The sequence below is a fragment of the Centropristis striata genome, chromosome 23, assembly GCF_030273125.1.
Source record: "Centropristis striata isolate RG_2023a ecotype Rhode Island chromosome 23, C.striata_1.0, whole genome shotgun sequence".
NCBI classification, from domain to species: Eukaryota; Metazoa; Chordata; class Actinopteri; order Perciformes; family Serranidae; genus Centropristis; species Centropristis striata.
The window spans coordinates 4880739-4900738 of NC_081539.1; the positions used below are offsets into that span (position 1 = coordinate 4880739).

The 20000-nt window shown below is 37.1% G+C and overlaps 1 protein-coding gene across 1 annotated transcript in view; it reads left to right on the forward strand.

The window, feature by feature from the left end:
• LOC131962372 (sodium channel protein type 4 subunit alpha-like) overlaps positions 1-20000 on the forward strand; it is a 245957-nt gene that overhangs the window by 117699 nt on the left and 108258 nt on the right. Inside the window, exons 10-12 of the mRNA XM_059327367.1 lie at positions 16709-16850; positions 18260-18457; positions 19618-19800. Coding sequence (XP_059183350.1) covers positions 16709-16850; positions 18260-18457; positions 19618-19800 — 523 coding nt within the window. The remainder of the gene's footprint in view (positions 1-16708; positions 16851-18259; positions 18458-19617; positions 19801-20000) is intronic.

Here is a 20000-nt window from a genome sequence, read left to right on the forward strand (position 1 = left end):
AGGACACATTAGAAAAGAGAGAGAGAGAGAGGGAGCAGCTCTGTTTACTCAGGGGGAGGAAATCTGATTCACCGTCTGATTTTTCAACCATTAGTTGATTTAATTCAGACGAAGAAACCCAAAACCTGAAGTCTGTGATTCATTTCATCCAAAAACACAGAAATTAGTGGATTTTTTTTTGGTTTAATGCCCTGACTTTAACGTATTTGTAGTCCACCTCAATCTAACGATGCTGAATAAATGGATTTTTATTTGTCTTATTTGGGTCATTTTATGTTTTTGTTGCTCATTTTATGACTATTTTTTGGAACTTTTGTGTCTTTTCTTGGTAATTTTACGAAATTTTTTGGTCAATTTGTGTATTTTTGTGTAATTTTGTGGGGGGTTTTGGAATGTTTTGTCTTTTTTGGTCATTTTCAATATTTTGTTGCTCTTCAATTACCCTTTTTAGTCATTTTATATCTTTTTTGGTAATTTTGTGTCTGTTTTGGTAATTTTGTGTCTGTTTTGTTATTTCTTTGTCTTTTTTGGTCATTTTCAATCTTTTGCTGCTCTTCGATTACCCTTTTTAGTCATTTTATGTCTCTTTTTGGTAATTTAGTGTCCTTTTTTGGTAATTTTGTGTCTTTTTTGGTCATTTTCAATCTTTTGTTGCTCTTCAATTACCCTTTTTAGTCATTTTATGTCTTTTTTTGGTAATTTAGTGTCCTTTTTTGGTCATTTTGTGTCTTTTTTGGTATTTCTTTGTCTTTTTTGGTCATTTTCAATCTTTTGCTGCTCTTCTATTACCCTTTTTAGTCATTTTATGTCTTTTTTGGGTCATTTAGTGTCCTTTTTTGGTAATTTGGTCTTCTTTGCGTGTTTCTTTGTCTTTTTGGGTAATTTATTGTCTTTTATTGGTCTTTTTTGTTATTTTGTTTCTTCTTTTTTGCTCTTTAATGACTATTTTTGTTCATTTAGTGTGATTTTATAAATAATTGTTTGTTTCAGTTCACGTTTTTCCAACAAAGTAAAAGCTGCAGAGTTATTTCAAGAGATCTTTTTTTTTTTTTAGAAAGTCTTGTATCAGATCTCAGCTGGTAGTTCTGAGGCGTCCTGGTCCAACTTTTCTTTCTTCTGTGGAAGTGAACGAAGCAGCCAGAATCATGTTTACCAGCACTAAGGGAGAAAACAAGCAGCCTCACTAATGTCCTTCCTGGGCTCCCGTAGCTGTGTGTTGGAGTGTGAGTAAACAGTCCGGCTGCAGGAGAGGTGATCCCGAGGTAAATGATGGAGTCTGCATGAAAGATTAAAGAGGACAGAGTCCGCCCCGGAGACCGCCGAGGAAGTGGTCTCTCAGAAATGAATATTTATTGACAAGTGGCTTTATTGACACAGAATGAGTTGACACTGTTGACACGTGGGAGCAGATGGTCATGGTGTGTGTGTGTGTGTGTGTGTGTGTGTGTGTGTGTGTGAGAGAGAGATCTGATCGATATTGTCTCACACCAATATGACCATGAAAAGATGCAAAAGTACCAGAAAATAAAGACAAAATAACCAAAAAGACAGAAAATGACCCAAAAAAAGTCATAAAATTACCAAAAAATACACAAAAAACAACAACAGTCATAAAAAAGCAACAAAAAACATTCACAGTCACAAAAGAGCAATAAAAGACACAAAATAACAAAAAATGATGAAAAATAGTCATAAAAGAGCAACAAGAGACACAAAATGACCAAAAAAAAGGTAAAAAATTACCACAAAATGACCAAAAAAGTCATGAAAGAGACCAAACAGACACAAAATGACCAAAAAAGACCCAAAATTTAAAAAAAAAGCTAAAAAAAATAGTCATAAAAGAGCAACAACAGACAAATCATTTCCAAAAAGTCTTAAATACCCACCAAGACATAAAATGATTAAAGGAATCCCGTGAGGATCCACCAGTGAAACTCTGATCTCAGCTCTGTTGTGGTTCGATCGTTTCAGATCAGCTGATGGCAGCTGGATGAAGTTCATGTTTTATTCTCTGTCTCAGACGTTTCTGTTGGAATCATTTCCTGCCACAGAGAGTTTATTTCTTCTTAATGAATGTGAGCAGCAGTTGTTGGGACATTGTGTTGAGCCTCTGGAGGCCGCGTGTCCACATAATGCAACCATTAGTCCTCAGTAGCCTGTTTTCATTAATCAATCAATTCAATCACATTTTATAGGATTTAGACTTTTATGACTTCTTTTGGTATTTTTTCTTTTTTATTTATTTATTGTTGTTCTTTTTTAGTCATTTTGTGTCTTTTTCAGTCATTTACTGTCTTTTTTTTGGTACTTTTGCATCTCTTTATGGTCATTTTGTGTCTTTTTTAAGTCATTTTATGTCTTGGTTATTTTGACTTTTTTGGTTAGTTTTTCTTTCTCTCTTTTTGGCAATTATGTGTCTTTTGTTGCTCTTTGAGGGTTTTTTTGTCCTTTGTCTTTTTTTTTCATTTTGTGTCTTTTTCTGTCATTTTGCATCTCTTCATGGTCATTTTGTGTCTTTTGTTAGTTATTTTTTTTCTTTTTCTTTTTTTTTTTTTTTGGCAATTATGGGTCTTTTGTTGCTCTTTGTGGGGTTTTCATCTCTTTTTACGTCATTTTGTGTCTTTTTACGTCATTTTGTGTCTTTTTGCTCATTTTGTGTCTTTGTGGTCATTTTGTTTCTTTTGTTGCTCTTTGGGCGTTTTTTTAATGTCATTTTGTGTCTTTTTTGGGATGTCGTTGTCCTTTTTTTGCTCATTTTGTTTCTTTTTTGTTCATTTTCTGTCTGTTTGTGGTCATTTTGTGTCTTTTGGTCATTTTGGGTTTTTTTGCTCATTTTGTTTCTTTTTTTGGTCATTTTGCGTCTTTTTTGCTCATTCTGTTTCTTTTTTGCTCATTTTGCGTCTTTTTTGTGGTCATTTTGTGGTCATTTTGTGTCTTTTTTGCTCATTTTACGTCTCCTCAGTGTGTTTAAGTCTGCCTGTTGGATCCTAATGTGTTGGATAAATGACATAACGTCTTTAGGGCCGAAGATAATTGCTTTCCCGAAGTGTAAACGCTGTTGTGTGACGAGTGTATTACAGAGAGGAGGGATCCCAGACAGAACGAAGAAAAGCAGACAGCAAAGTTAGAACAAACAGAGAGTTGAGTGAGTTCAGCGTTATCTCTGGAGTTCCTCTGAAGAACAATATTGATCTGAGTGACGGACAGAAACATCCTGATCTGATCTCAGTCCCGCGGTGGGCGGCGGTCTCCTCGACCCGCTGAGACGCCGTCCCCGACGCCCCCTCAGGCTCTATTTCTGTAGCGCCACATTATCCCCCCGCTATAAATCATTGGGACGCAGCTGCTGAGACGAACACGACTTAGCACTCTGCGCTATTCTCCGGCAGAGCCAACAAGTGTTTGAGCTGCAGCCAACGAGGATTCTTCCTCCTGAGTAACGAGCCACTGGAGGAGGACTGGTTTCACTGGGACGCAGCAGCACTCGGAGCTGCTCCTTCCTGTAAAATGCATGTGGAGCTCAGTGCTCAGGGAGTAAACAGAGTCTGGAGACATGAGAGAGAACAGGACGGATGAATAACCGTCCACAAAAAGACACAAAATGAGCAAAAAAGACACAAAATGACGACAAAAAGACACAAAATGAGCAAAAAAGACACAAAATGACATTAGAAAACAAATAGAAGAGCAATAAAAGACACAAAATGAGCAAAATAAAGACACAAAATGACCACAAAATGAGCAAAAAAGACACAAAATGAGCAAAATAAAGACACAAAATGACCACAAAATGACACAAAATGAGCAAAAAAGACACAAAATGACCACAAAAAACCCTCAAAGTGCAACAAGATACACAAAATGACCAAATAAATGTAAAAATGACCACAAAATGAAGGAAAAAGTTCTGTAAAACACCATTTAGATGACCAAAAAAGGTAAAAAATTACCAAAAATTACCAAAAAACTAATAACAAAAGACTAATAATTACTAAAAAAAAGTCATAAATAACCAACAAAAGACACAAAATGACCATAAAGAGATGCAAAAGTACCAAAAAAGACAAAAAGAAATAACCAAAAATGACACAAAATTACAAAAAATGATGAAAAATAGTCATAAAAGAGCAACAACTGACACAAAATGACCAAATCAATGTAAAAATTACCACAAAATGACCAACAAAAAGGTAAAAATTACCACAAAATGACCAAAAAACTCATAAAAGAGCAACAAATTATACAAAATGACCAAAAGATGATGTAAGAATTACCAAAAATTGACCCAATACCAATTGACCCAAAAAGTTATAAAAGAGCAACAAAAGGCACATAATTACCAAAACAAAGTCACAAATAACCAACAACAGACACAAAAAAAGACACAAAATTACCATAAAAAGTCTTAAAATAGCAACAAAAAGTTATACAATGACGAAGAAATACACAAAATGACAAAACGTGCCTTGTTGCTTCTCTATGTCTTTTTTGGTTCGTTTTTTTGTCTTTTTTGCGGATTCATGTGTCTTTCGTTGCTCTTTTATGCCTTTTTTTGGTCATTTTGTGTCTATTTTTGTCATTTTATATCTTTTGTTGCTCTTCTGTTTGTTCAGTCTTATATCTCTCCTCCGTGGGATTCAGTCCTGCAGGTTTAGAAACGATGCAGTCAGACAAACAGGACATGTGATCACAGAAACACTCAGGATATTAAAACTGCATGCAACGCTGAAGCCACATATTAAAGTTCTCTGGAGGAGCATTAAAAGCAGCAGACAGCAAAGTGTGGAGAGTCTCAAACAGCAGGAGGGAGTCGGGGAAGCTCCTCAGCCTCTGATGGACGAGCTAGAAAAGGTTTTGTGGAGGATAAAGAGATTTAAGGCGGTCTGGAAAAGGTTAAGTAGCCTTTATTCCCTTTGGCTTTTCATTATGGAAGTTAGATTGTGCCTGACACGTTTTCCCTGCAGCCTGAAAGAATCTCTCCTCAGCAACATTTAGCCTGTGTGGCATGAAAAGCTCTCCGCTGAAATAAATAGAACGCTGGCATTTTCCATAATGACACGTCGAGCTGAAACACCAAACTCTAACTTTCCTGCAGCACAATGAGAACCAGCAGAGGCTGAAGTCAAACAAAGCCTCGGCAGCTCTCTCTGCTGCTCAACTTCTCCAAAGAAAATGTGACAAAACATTTAAACCACATGATGATAAATGAACGTTTGTGATGTTTCTGGATTCATATTCATGTGTATGTTGCATTTTACTGCAGTAGAAGTTTAACACTCTGAACCCCAACGAGCTCTTTCAGGGAGTTTGGTTTTTTTTTTGCTTTTTTTATATTTTCATCACTGTGTTCTTGTGTTTCACTGCATCATATAAAATCTGTATAAATCTATAAGTCCTGCAGCTCTGTGGAATCAGCACAATCAGAACAACTCAAATATGTCTTAGTGCAGAATAACACAGTTAGAATGACAGAAATCATAATAAAAAAGTTGAATTGCACTGATAAATTATTCTTTAAAAAATTGGGGGAAAAAAGTAATTTTTTATATATAAACACCTTCCAAGTGCCCATATGATCCACAGATGTTAAAAAAAAAAAAAAAAAAAAAAAAACACACCAAAAAAAAAAAAAACACACAAAATTGTCCAAAAAATTTGAAAAAAAGACACAAAATTTCAAGAAAAGAATACAGAATCTGCAAAAAGATGTAACCCCCCTTGTCGCTGTGTCTTGTCGCTCTTCTGTGAATTTTTTTGTTAATTTTTTGTATTTTTTTTCTTAATTGTGTCATTTTTTGCTCTTTTAAGACTTTTTTTTGGTCATTTTGTGTCTATTTTTGTCATTCTTTCGTCACTTTGGTTTTTTTTTTAAGTCATTATGTGACTTATTTTTATCATTTTATACATTTTGTTGCTCTTTGGTGACTTTCTTTTGTAACTTTTTGTCCTTTTTTGGTAATTTCTTACATATTTTGGGGTAATTTTCTATCTATTTTTGGCCTTTTTTATGTCTCTTATCTCCGTGCTGTACATGGTGTGCAGCTTGTCGACTCTGAACAGGAATGTTGATGAATGTTGTTCTTGCTGAACAAGTGTGTCAGGACGAGGCTGCCGTGTGTGTGTGTGTGTGTGTGTGTGGTTGTGTGTGTGTCCTTATAAGTGCTCAGTAATCAGGATGGTTTAGATGCTCTAATGATCACACATTGGAGACGACTCTGTTATTAATGTGACCAAATGTGGTGATCAAAGTGCCACACACACACACACACACACACACACACACACACACACACACACACACACACACAGAGACGCGGTGTGATCAAAGCGCTGGTCTGCAGCCAGCCCGTTCGGAGCTGTGATGCTAACAGCCTCGATGCTTCAGCTGCTATTTCAGGAGCTGCTGTGTCACTGATGAGACATTAAAAGCGAAGGCGAGCCGGAGGGATCAGAGCCACGCTGACCTGGAGTTAATGTAGTCCACTCCACAACTCCACCTACAGATCCCTCCCGTCCCCAGCGCCGCCCGTGACCTCCGACCTCTGACACACGCCCGTTTGCCTGCTCGTCATGTTGATGAGCTAAATGTCACCAAATACATTAATAAGGACAATTTTGATGCACTTTGTTTTAGGATGGTTTTTACTTCTACTTCATCACAGTTAGGGGCAAATATTGGTCTTTTTTACTTGTATTTGAAAGCTTGGTAATAATAATAATAATAATAATAATAATAATAATGATAATAATAATAATTTAAAAAAATAAATAATAATAATAATAATAATAATAATGATAAAAGATATTCATTTCGTGCCAAGAATAAAGGGGAAAAAAAACACAAAAAATTACCAAAATACATAAAATAGATACAGAATTACAAAAAGAGGACGTAAAATGACCAAAAAAGAAACAAAATTACAAAAAAAAGTTTAAAAAAAAAAGTGTTCTCCACATATTTTACATACTTAAACATGTCTTTGTGCAGAATAACACAGTTATAATGACAGAAATCATAAAAAAAGGAAAAATGCAAGTCGAAATTCTCCGATCGGTTATTTTTTAAAGATCGGAAAAAATGAAATATACATATAAACACTTTTCCAAAATACAATAAAAAATATAGTAAAAAATTTGCAATATAATTTTTTTATTTTATTTCTTCTTCTTTTATTAAAAATGTAATTGAATTGAAAATGTATAAAATTAAATGTAATGTGATGTTAAATAAAAATGAATTGATGGTCACCATGATTTTCAAAAATAAATGTAAGAAATTAAAATAAAAGTAAAAATAATCCAGCGCCTCTTAAATCATCTCTGTTTCTTTTGATGTATCTGAAAACTGTAGCTTTTCAAATTCCTCCAACTTTTTTTATTTATTTCAAATCAAAAATAATTCAGCACCTGCAGGAAGGTACACAGAGCCATCTGCTGATCCTGCAAAACCACAATCAGCAGGTTAGGGAGTCCCCATGTCTCTCTCTCTCTCTTTATGTATATATATATATATATATATATATATATATATATATATAATTCAGATTGTTGCTACACAAAGGCTGGTTAAAACAGTTTGCTCTTCAATTCTAGATAAGGTGTGGTGAGTAACATGGAAAGTTCACACACACACACACACACACACACACACACACACACACACACACACACACACACACACACACACACACACACACTCCCGTTTCCCAACAGAGATGGCACAAAACAATCTCCCCCGGCAACCAGCACTGGGATACGGTTGCTATAGCAATGCTAAGTACTCTCTTCCTCCCGGACTCGAGTTTACCTGAGAGTGTGTGTGTGTGTGTGTGTGTGTGTGTGTGTACGTGTGTGTTTTCACTTCATGTTCCCCCTGCCATTTAGTTTTGTTCCCTATGACCTCCTGCACACACACACACACACACACACACACACACACACACACACACACACACACACACACCCACACACACACAGAAATCCCCAGGATGTCTCCCAAAATAGCCCCAGCATGTTTGTTTGTCTTTGAATGAATCTGTCTGTCTGTCTGTCTGTCTGTCTGTCTGTCTGTCTCTCTGTCTGTCTGTCTGTCTGTCTGTCTGTCTGTCTGTCTGTCTGTCTCAGTATTGCATCTTTCATGAAGCCACAGCTACAGTAAATGTTCTCATTCTTGTACTTTGAAGCGATCGTCTCCATCGACTTCTCGCTGTCAGCCGTTAGGACTTCAAAGAAAACAACTTTATTTATTTCTCACAACAGTTTTCAGTGTTTCATATCTCCACTCACCAGTCAGTGGAGTATACACCCTCAGTTTAAAGGATATACTCCAGATAAAAACATTAAATTCTGCTCCTCAGAGACACTGAAAATCTGTTTACACAGAGCAGAGAGGAGAGGACAGGAGAGAGGCTGTTTACACAGAGAGGAGAGGAGAGGACAGGAGAGGCTGGAAACATGTGGGGAAAAAAGTGTTTATGTATAAATTCCAGAAAGAATAAAAAATAATTTATCAGATAAATTCAACTTTTTTCTGAGGGTTAAAGTATTTGTTCTCTACAGATTATACCAAAGTTCTTGTGGGTTAAGATTAAGTTTCTTTACCAGTTTATTTCCTCCAAAGATCAATAAATAAATCCTCTTCTGGACTTTGTTAAACCCTCAGACCTGTTTAGTCACTCTGTGGTATTCTTTTAATCTCTTTTGAAGTTTTTTCCCACCGTGGCTGGATTCTAAAAATGAAACTACATTTGGTGTTTCAATCTTTGTGTGTCGCCATACAGCTGTGTGTGTGTGTGTGTGTGTGTGTGTGTGTGTGTTGTAGGTGTGTAAGTGCCGGGCTGAGGGGCCCCCTTTAGTGAGAGTGGGGGGTCTGAAGTGGCGTCCCTCCATTAACATAGACAGAGGTGTGTGTGAGAGATAACTGCTGGCTCTCTCACAGTCTGACACCTCACACACACACACACACACACACACACACACACACACACCTGCTGTACACTCAGCCTCCCGTCTGCATTTTCCAAACCTCTCCCTCTCTCACACATACACATACACACCTCTCTTTAGGTCCTCAAGCCCCTTTAAACATACACACACACACACACACACACACACACAGTCAACTCACACACTCAGTCAACTCATCATACACACTTCACATCCACTCACATGCCACCATGTTGACTCACTTGCCACGAGATGGGTGGATGGATGGAAGTGGAGGAATGACACACACATCACATCACATTCAGTGTGTGTGTGTGTGTGTGTGTGTGTGCGTGTGTGTGTGTGTGTGTGAGAGAGAGAGACGCAGTGGCCTCGCTCAGAGTTGGTGTCAGTCTAACTGGCATCAGGATGACTGGCTTTACGTGATGACTTGTTAGTCATTTTTCGTGTGTGTGTGTGTGTGTGTGTGTGTGTGTGTGATGACTTCATCACTGGTGTTATCAGCGTAGCTGTGTGTGTTGATTTCTTTCCCCTTCCACTTATAACTGTAATGTTTATAATGTCACCTGCTGTTACGGTAATATTTACATCATTGGCTGTGTGCTCTCCTATTTTTTTATTTAATTAGCATTGATTGTTGTTACTGTAATGTTTGTATCAGCAGCTCCATCTGATTTCACTTTACCGTAAAACTTAAATCAGCTGCCAGTTAGAGTTTTTAACCATGTTACCATTGATTGCTGATATTGTTTGGACGAGCAGCTGCTCAGCTTTTTATTCCCACGTTGCAAAATTTATTGGCACGGTTTCTAGAGGACAATGGCTGGATTTATTAATTGGGTGGTAATAATAACTGAAGTTATGCATTTTTTTAACACCGTAATGTCCAGATGAGCAGACTGACACTGTGTTTTTAGATGCACTGTTCGTGTAAACTGCAGGTATTATCAACTTCACAGGATTTTGCCAGCAGCTAATGGGTTCAAGAAGTTTGAAATATTTATAATGGAATTAAAATTGAATGTTGTTGTAGTTTGGAGAAGCAGTGGAGAGAGTCGGAGTGTTTTATCATTTTAAAATCGATTGATTGCTGTTACCGTAATGTTTGGATAAGCAGTGCAGAGAGTTGGAGAGTTTCAATGGATTAAAATAGATTTTTGTCCTTGTTACCGTAATATTTGGTCAAGCAGTGCACTGAGTTGGAAAGCTTAATTGATTTAAAAACAATTGTTATTGTTACCGTAATGGTTGGACAAGAACTGCAGAGAGTTGGACTGTGTGATTGTTTTAAAATCGATTGATTGTTGTTACCGTAATGTTTAGAAAAGTGGTGAAGTATTTTGGAAAGTTTTATTGGTTTAAAATCGATTGTTATTACATTACATGTCATTTAGTCATGTCATGTTATTGTTACCGTAATGGTTGGACAAGAAGTGCAGAGAATTTTACTTTTTTTATTGCATTACCATAAAATGCATTGTTGTTGTTACCGTAATGTTTGGACAAGCAGTGAAGTAAGTTGGAAAGTTGTATTGCATTAAATTGATTGTTGCTGCTGTTACAATGTTTGGACAAGCAGTGCAGAGAGTGAGAGCGTTTTAGTGCTTGAAATTGTATTGATTGTTGTTACCATAATGCTTGGACAAGCAGTGCAGAGAGTGTTTTATTGCTTTAAAATGTATTGTTGTGGTTACCATAATGTTTAGATAGGCAGTGAAGCGAGTTGAAAAGTTAAATTGCATTAAAGTTTGCTTGTTGTTCCCTTAATATTTGGAAAAGCAGTGCAGGGAGTGAGAGCTTTTTAATGCTTTAAAACTGATTGTTGCCATTGTTACCATTATGTTTGGATAAGCAGTGCATGGACTTGGACAGTTTTTATTGCATTACCATAAAATTAAATTTTGTTGTTACCATAATGTTTAGATAAGCACTGCAGAGAGTTGGAAAGTGTTATTGCATTAAAGTTGACCTGTTGTTACCGTAATGTTCAGACAAGAAGTGCAGAGAGTTTGACTGTTTTATTGCATTAAAATAGATTTCTATTGTTGTTACTGTAATGTTTGAACAAGCAGTGAAGAGAGTTGGGCCCTTTTATGGCTTGAAAATCAATTGATTGTTGTTACCATAATGTTTGGACAAGCAGTACAGAGAGTTTGAGTGTTTTATTGCTTTAAAATTGATTGTTGTTGTAACCGTAATGTTTGGATAAGCAGTGCAGAGAGTTGGAAAGTCTTATTGCTTGAAAAGCAATTGATTGTTGTTACCATAATGCTTGGATAAGCAGTACAAGCAGTTTGAGTGTTTTATTGCTTTAAAATTGATTGTTGTGGTTACCGTAATGTTTAGATAGGCGGTGAAGTGAGTTGGAAAGTTTTATTGCATTAAAGTTGACTTGTTGTTCCCATAATGTTCAGACAAGAAGTGCAGCGCGTTTAACTGTTTTATTGCATTAAAATAGATTTCTGTAGTTGTTACCATAATGTTTGGAGGAGCAGTGAAGAGAGTTGGATCATTTTATTGCTTGAAAATCAATTGATTGTTGTTATCATAAAGCTTGGACAAACAGTGCAGAGTGTTTCATTGCATTAGAATAGGTTTTTCTAGTTGCTACCGTAAAGTTTAGATAAGCAGTGAAGTAAGTTGTAAAGTTTCATTGCTTAAAAATTGATTGTTATTGTTACCATAATGGTTGGACAAGATGTGCACTGTTTTGGAAAGCTTTATTGCATTACCGTAAAATCAATAAAATAATAGAAGAAATGTAATTTCATTAAAGTTGACTTGTTGTTACCGTAATGTTTAGAAAAGCAGTGCAGCGAGTTTGGAATGTTTTATTGCAACAAAATGATTTCACCATGTTAGTTACTGTATATAAACATCTACTGCATGGCACTAAAACTGAAACATATTACCGTCACATTTGCATCACCTGCTGTGCCATTTTGCAGCCTGATTGCTTTTGCAGTGGCACAAGCGAGGAACATGTTCTTTTCCAGTGGTTTCTGGTTTCATTTTACAAATTGTGTTAGTTAGCTTTAAAGAGGTTTAAATGGCATGAAATTGACTGCTCCAGTTAAACGCTTCAAAGGTCAAACTTCTGAGCTTCATGATGGCGGATTCATATTCAGGGCTGCTTTTGTATTGTGATGTTTTAATAAGGCTTTTGTTATTGGCTTTAGGGAAAGGTGGAACTTCAAGGACGTGTGTGTGTGTCACAGCTGTGCTTTATAAAGTAAACAGCTATAGATAACATGGTGACATACAGAAAATGTAGGACATATATATTTAATATGAAGCTGTAATGCATGAATGAAGGTGCAGGATATTAGTTACTAGCTAATATTATACATAATTAAAATTATCACAACAAACAAGTGAAAACAAGTTAATTCCTGTTAATACAATATTATAAAATTAGCCTCCAAAAGGATGAATCTGAATTATCTGAGCAGTAAGAGTTAATTTGATTTTAATGTCTTATCTTAACAATTTTATGTAATAACTGCAGATTTATTTATGTATTTATTTGCATTAACTTGAAATGTAAAAAAAGTGCAAAGAGTTGAGTGTTTTATTGTTTTAAAATTGATTTACTGTTATTACCGTAATGTTTGGATAAGCAGTGCAGAGAATAGGAAAGTTTTATTGCTTAAATAAACTGACAAATTTTATAGATTTTCCCGGAATTGCATAATAAAAAGACAAGATTTAACAAAATGAATGTGTGATAATTCTATATGAATCAACCAAACATCAGGTAAATTGAGCTGAGAAAAAAAAGAAGAAAAGATTTTCAGTTTGCTGTAACCATGGCAACAACAACAAAAATATATTTCAATGCAATGAAGCACTCCAACTCTCTGCACTGCTTGTCCAAACATTGTGTTAACAACAACAACATTCAATTTTAATTCCATTATAAATATTTCAAACATCTTCACCCATCATCCAGTGGCAAAATCCTGTGGAGTTGATAATTTAAATATATCAGAGATCATCAGTTTATCAGTTATATTTTAAAGTGTTAAATTAAATAAAAAAAACTGAATGTGCATTATGTAAATGTTATATAACTGGATAGTTAATTTAATGAATTACCAGCTTCCACCAAGTGTTGTGTGTAAGGTGATAATAAATACCGGCGGGTCGTAGATGAGTCAGGCCGCTGCTGCTTAAAAGCATCCGGCTGCTGCTGCTGCGGTGGCGTTGGTGGCGGCGGCGCCCGGGACGGGTCACCGCTGTGGGCCTGCGACCGCGGGGTCGTCGGTTTGAATCCCCGGGTGGTGTCTGCACAGCGGAAAGCTTTTCTGTGACTCAGCGTGAAGCTCCTCTGTGACTCAGCTTTGTTCAGCCAGAGGTTTGTTCACGCTGCGGCGGTCGTGGTTCTGTTAATGTCAGCCTCTTCTGCTCCGTGCATCATAACTCCTCCACGCACTCACAGCCACAGTTTCATCAGTTTCAGGCCTCAACCCTCAACAAAAACACTGTTTCTGTGGAGAAGTTAGCAGCGTTTACACGTTCTGCTTTTACACAGGAACGTTGTATCATTTAGGAATGTTTGAAGAGTTAATTTGCATTAAAAGTCACTTAAAAAATCTGTAGTTTTTAGCGTAATATTTAGATAAGCAGTGAAGTAAGTTGGAAAATGATATTGCTTTAAAATCGATTGTTGTTCTTACCGTAATGGTTGGACAAGAAGTGCAGAGAGTTGGACTGTTTTATTGCATTACCATAAAATTAATTGTTGTTTTATTGTTTTTAAATCGATTGATTATTGTTACCGTAATGTTAAGGTGGAAAGTTTTATTGCTTTAAAATCGATTGTTGTTCTTACCGTAATGGTTGGACAAGAAGTGCAGAAAGTTGGAAAGTTTTATTGTTTTAAAATCCATCGATTGTAGTTCCCGTAATGATTAGATAAGTAGTGCTTAGAGGTGGAAATTAAAATTGATTATTGTTACCGTAATGGTTGAACAAGATGTGCAGAGTCGGACTGTTTTATTGCATTACCATAAAATGAATTGCTGTTGTTACCGTAATGTTTAGATAAGCAGTGAAGTAGGTTGGAAAGTTTAATTGCATTAAAATCGATTGTTATTTTTACCGTAATGGTTGGATAAGAATTGCAGAGAATAGGAAAGTTTTATTGCTTGAATAAATTGACACATTTTATTGATTTTCCCTGAAGTGCACAATAAAAATACAAGATTCAACAAAATTTAAAAAGTGTGATAATTCTATATGAAACAACCAAACATCATGTAAATTGAGATTCCCTGCACCCCCGAAAAAAACTTGATATTGGAAATTTTAATTTGTTGAAAAAAGATTATCAGTTTGCTGCAACCTCTGACCTTTGACCTCCTGGATGCAGAGTTGTGATGGTGTTGGCTGTGTGTCCCTGTGAGCTGCAGCAGAACTCCTCCTCCTCCTTCTCCTCCTCCTCTCTTTCTGCTCCTCCTCTCTCCTGCTCCTCCTTCTTCTCCTCCCTCCCTCTCTCCTCCTCCTCCTCCTCCTCCTCCTCTACCACGTCCTCCTCTACCACCTCCTCCTCCTCCTCTTTTTCTCCTCCTCCTCCTCTCCCTTCTTCCCACCTGTCCCTCCTCCTCCTGTCCTCTCTCCTCCTCCTCCCCTGTACTCTCTTTCTCCTCCTCCTCCTCCCCCCCTGTACTCTCCTTCTCTTCCTTCTCCTCCTCCTCCTCCCCTGTACTCTCCTTCTCTACCCCCCTCCCTCCTCCTCCCTCTCTCCTCCTCTTCCTCTCCTCCTCTACCCTCCTCCCTCCTCCTCCCTCTCTCCTCCTCCTCCTCCTCCTCCTGCTCTGTCCTCTCCTCCTCTTCCTCCCTCCTCTACCCCCCTCCCTCCTCTCTCCTCCTCCTCCTCCTCCTGCTCTGTCCAGTGCTCCTCCAGCCACAGGCCTGCTGTGTATCAGTGGATCAGATGTGACTGCGTGGGCAGCGATGAATGTGATAGGATATGAATGTGGAATATCAATTATGATGAATGCCGTCCCCGCGTTATCTGTTCTGTCTCCGCGGTGACACGTGTGGGCGGGTCCACGGCGGACCGAGCCGCCAGCCGTGAGCTCTGACGGGGAAACAGAGCCGGAGCCTGTCAGGAGGAGACGGACAGACTCCAACATGGACGATATGCTGTTTTTAAATGTACGACTGAAATGTCTCAGTTCTCTAAATGTCCCTACACCCACTTTCTGTGGTGTGAGATTTTCCAGATGACAGATTTAAGAGAAACACTAGTTGTAGTTATATAAGCACTGCACAGCTCCTGATGTCCAGCGGTGGAAGAATTGTTCATGATGCTTTACTTCAGAAAATATCAAATCAAATATGAGGCTTTGTGTTGGAGCAAAAGCACACAAAGCCTCAGAATGAAACTCTACAATCAAACATCTTCCTGCAGAATCACCTGTTGCACCTTTAATAAAGTAAAATAAGTATTATCAGCAGAATGTTATTCAATAGTAAAATATTTATTCAAGCAGAACTATAGATGATATGATATGATGCTGTACTGCTAACCAACCCAGCAGTACACAAACTATTACATTAAAATTAAATAATTGTTGGGAAATTAGTCAAAGTTTAGTCAAGTCAAAGTTTATTTATAGAGCATATTTAAAAACAACCTCAGTTGACCAAAGTGCTGTACAGTTATTAAAATAGAATAAATGATACACAAATAGTTATAAATAAAAACAATAAAACCAAATAAAATACTAAGACAATAAAATAGTAATAAAAACTTAATTCAAAACCAGAGTTAGAGATAGAAAAGAATCTATCTATCTAAGAAAGGTCTAATCTAAGATTATCTACAGTGTAGGCTTACAAAAGAGAGAAACAGTGTGTGAGAGTGTTTCTGTGTGTGTGAAGCTGCATGTCAAGACAAAATGGCCCTTTCTGTCTTAAGACGACAATAGCCATGTGCTGCTGTGCAGGCTTTTACAAAACTGTGTGTTTGTTAAAAACAATTTAAAGTATATTGAATGTAAATCATTGTGTGAGCAAATCAAAAAGGGCAATAAGTAAGTTTACATGTACGACTTAATGTCTCTGTAAAGCAAAATCGACAAATGATGTGGCTACACAAAATATTACAACAATTATTCTTAACACACATGAACCACGTCATTGATTACAGGTCAAATACTTTGTACTGAAGTCTTTGCTGATTTTCTTATCTGAGCCCATTACATTACCCAAACAGTCCAGTGGAGGAAGGGGAGAAGAAGGTTTGGTTTCAATAATTTGCTGGCTTGCAAATTACGTTTCTGCCTCGTCCTTGTTGTTGAGGAAGTCTTCTCTGGCGGTTGTAATGAACTTTGCTTTCATCAATGCAACCTTGATGTGCAGGGTAGATCAGAATCGCAGTTGTTTCAGAATTCCTTTGTCAGACTTTGCTGCAGTAAAATGAAACTCTTTCCAACAGCAGTCTTCTGGTGCTTGTGGAAAACTCAAAAACACAAAACGAAAGTTCCTTTTAGCTTCAAGTAACATTTTGAATCCAGAATTTTTTACTTGTAATGCAGATTTTTTTTTTCTCTGTGCTGTTTGTACATTTACTGAAGTCAAGCTGCTTTCAACTCTGGATTTGGAAAATGATCTAAGTCATTCTAATTCCTTTCAAAATCCACTGAAACTTCAATTCACAAGTACAAAAAGGGAGAAAAATATTGACGTCCTCTCAGATTCTGATCAGACTATATAATACCTGGTGTGTGTGTATGTGTGTGTGTTGCAGATCATGTCCAGATGGGTTCGATTGTCTAAAGGCGGGAAGGAATCCCAACTACGGCTACACCAGCTTCGACAGCTTTGGGTGGGCCTTCCTGTCCCTGTTCCGCCTCATGACACAAGACTACTGGGAAAACCTTTACCACCAGGTAACATTTCACTGAAACATATATAAAATATATATAAATCTATAAGTCCTGCAGCTCTGTGGAATCAGCACAATCATGGCTGGAAGTGGGAACAACTCAAACCTGCTGGATTAGGAAATTATCATCTGGTTTTATTTACATTTTAGACAATATCCCAACTTATTTGGAAACGTGTTATTCTTTTTAACCAACACACAGCAAAAAATTGCATTTGTCTTAATTAAAAGTTCATATTTTTGGGGGGTAACAAGACAAGACATGGCAGATTTAGTCTCAGAGAAAACTAAAACAGTGCAAATATGGCAATTTTTGTATTTGAAGCAGATAAAAGACGATCTACTCTTATTCATGGCGTCTCTCAGTCTCATTATGTTCCGCACAAGATGGAAAAATGCGACACCTAGTGGTGAATTTACTATACTGGTCCAGTGTTTTGCTTAAATATAAAATCGGCTTAAAAATGTGACACACTCCTGCTCCTCAGTCAAGTCAGTGGTGAGATTGTTTTCTCAACTGCAGTTTTTTGTGTTTAAACCAAATCATTTAATGTAATTTCATGGATAGAACAAGTTATTTGCAGTGCATATATGGCAACATTTTGTAGTTGAAGCAGATACAAGAGTAAAAGAGATGAGGAGATGCTCTACTCTTATTCATGGCCTCTCTCAGTCCAATTATGTTCCACTCAAGAGAGGGTGCTAAATCAAATGCAACACATAGTGGTAAATTAGGTATACTGGTCCAGTGTTTGGCCTAAGAAATGTAACTCCTGATCCTAGGGCTGATAAAAACAAATTATTTGGAGTGCATATATGGCAACATTTTGTATTTGAAGCAGATAAAAGAGGTGAGGAGACGCTCCACTCTTATTCATGGCCTCTCTCAGTCTCATTATGTTCCACTCAAGAGAAGGCGCTGAATCAAATGCAGCACCTGGTGGTAAATTTAGTATACTGGTCTAGTGTTTTGCCTAAATACAAAATCGGATTAAAAATGTGACACACTCCTGCTCCTCAGTCAAGTCAGTGGTGAGATTGTTTTCTCAACTGCAGTTTTCTGTATTTAGACCAAATCATTTATTGTAATTTCATGGATAAAACAAGTTATTTGGAGCCATAAAATTGGTAAATGTTAAGTTCTGGCGTCTGTCTATGAGAATATTGGGTGTAAATCTAACTGTGAGTTGGATCCTGGTGCAGAAACAGTTGTTGCTGCCTCCAGAGCTCCGTGCTGTGAAATCATGTTGATAACTGAAGGTAGTCCAACATTTTATCAGCTCGTCTCTTCTCTCATCTGGCTGCTGGCAGATGGACAGAAACACTCAATCAAACAGAGACTGTAACAGTGACTGTTCCCCAGTAGAGATTACTCTCTCTCTCTCTCTCTCTCTCTCTCCATTCCTCCTGCAGACGCTGCGTTCAGCCGGTAAAACCTACATGGTGTTCTTCGTGGTGGTGATCTTCCTCGGCTCCTTCTACCTGGTCAACCTCATCCTGGCCGTGGTCGCCATGGCGTACGAGGAGCAGAACCAGGCGACCATCGCCGAGGCGTGCCAGAAGGAGCGGGAGTTTCAGGTTGCCATGGAGAGGCTGAAGAAGGAGCAGCAGGTAAAGTGATGCAGCGACTCCTGGCCTGGGTTTCATCGTGGTCTAACACCAATGGAGTGCAATAACATACACTGTAGAAAAGTTTTTTAAAATATATTTAATAAACAATAAAAAGTCTGGCAGTAAAAGTTGTCAACACTAAGTAAATATCTGTATTTAATAAATAAATAAATAGCCTATAAATATAAATACATAGATTTTTTTTGGTATTTTAAATTGTATGTATATTGTATATAATGTAATTCTGTAAATTAAAAAAAAAAATCCATAATGTCCCATTTTATTAATTTACTTTTTCATAATTACATTTCATGGTCAATATTAGTAGAAAAATTTACTATTTTTATGGCATTGGCAATTAATGTTGAACCCCCCCCCAAAAAAACAACAACAACAACAACAACAAACAAAACAACAATTGCAAATTGTTGTTTTGTTTGTTGATTCAGTAAATTTCTCATTTAAAAAAATATATATATATTTTATTTTATTAATTTTTTGTTACAGTTTATAACAAGAATTATCTGCAATTACTATACAAATAAAAGAGAATTATCATAGAATTAATTTGGCTTCCTGGTAGATATTTTTTTCACATTTGGCATTGTACATCATAATATTGTCTATTTTACTCTAAATAGGAACATCATTTACAAAAACAAACATCATGCTGGATTTAAGAAAACTTGAAACTGAAGATTGAGACCATAAACTCATGAACTGAATGTTTACAGAGGTTAGAAATCAAGTTAGAAGTGGTTTAATTTCTTCATAGACTTCTATGCAATCAAACTTGTTTTGCAGCCCCATGCTGGCCGTTAGAAAGAGTGCAGCTTTAAGGTTCTTCATCATTGGCTTCACTTCTCAGGCCCTCAGGAGGTTGCTGCTTGGTTTTAAAACATGCTTGTAGTTTGTCGGAGCAGTTGTATTATTATCATGAAATAAGGATAAAAGAAAATCATATCAGGTTTCACCACATCATCATCTGACCATCTGCCGTGTAAATAAAGCAGCAAAAGGAAAAAAGTTACTAATTATCTAAAAACAGTTTCCACTAACCTTCTGTTTCAGCTTCTGTTGTTTTCGAAGTGTGAATATATTATAATGGATGAATATTCATAATTTTCTGTTTATCTGACACATGTTGTCTCTCCCGACAGGTCGCCGCCCAGAAACTCTTGGACTCGGACTCGTTGATGTCACCAGAACTGTCTCCGTTCGGCCTGCCGCTGGACAGCATCGAGGAGCGGAGGCGGAGTCAGGCGCTGGTGGGCGTGGCCGACGTGGAAGCCAACCTATCAGAGGAGAAGCTGCTGCAGGTGGACCTGACGGACGGGGGGAAGGTGAGGGAGGGGCACTGTGAATGTGATTTATTTAGTCTTAACTAGGGCCGGGACTCGATTACAAAAAAATAATCTAATTAATTAGAGGCTTTGTAATTGATTAATCGAAATTAATTGCATTTTAATCGCATATAAATATTTGACCTGAGAACAGTGAGAAGTCATTTTTTTCACATGGATTTTTAGTATACCATTGAATA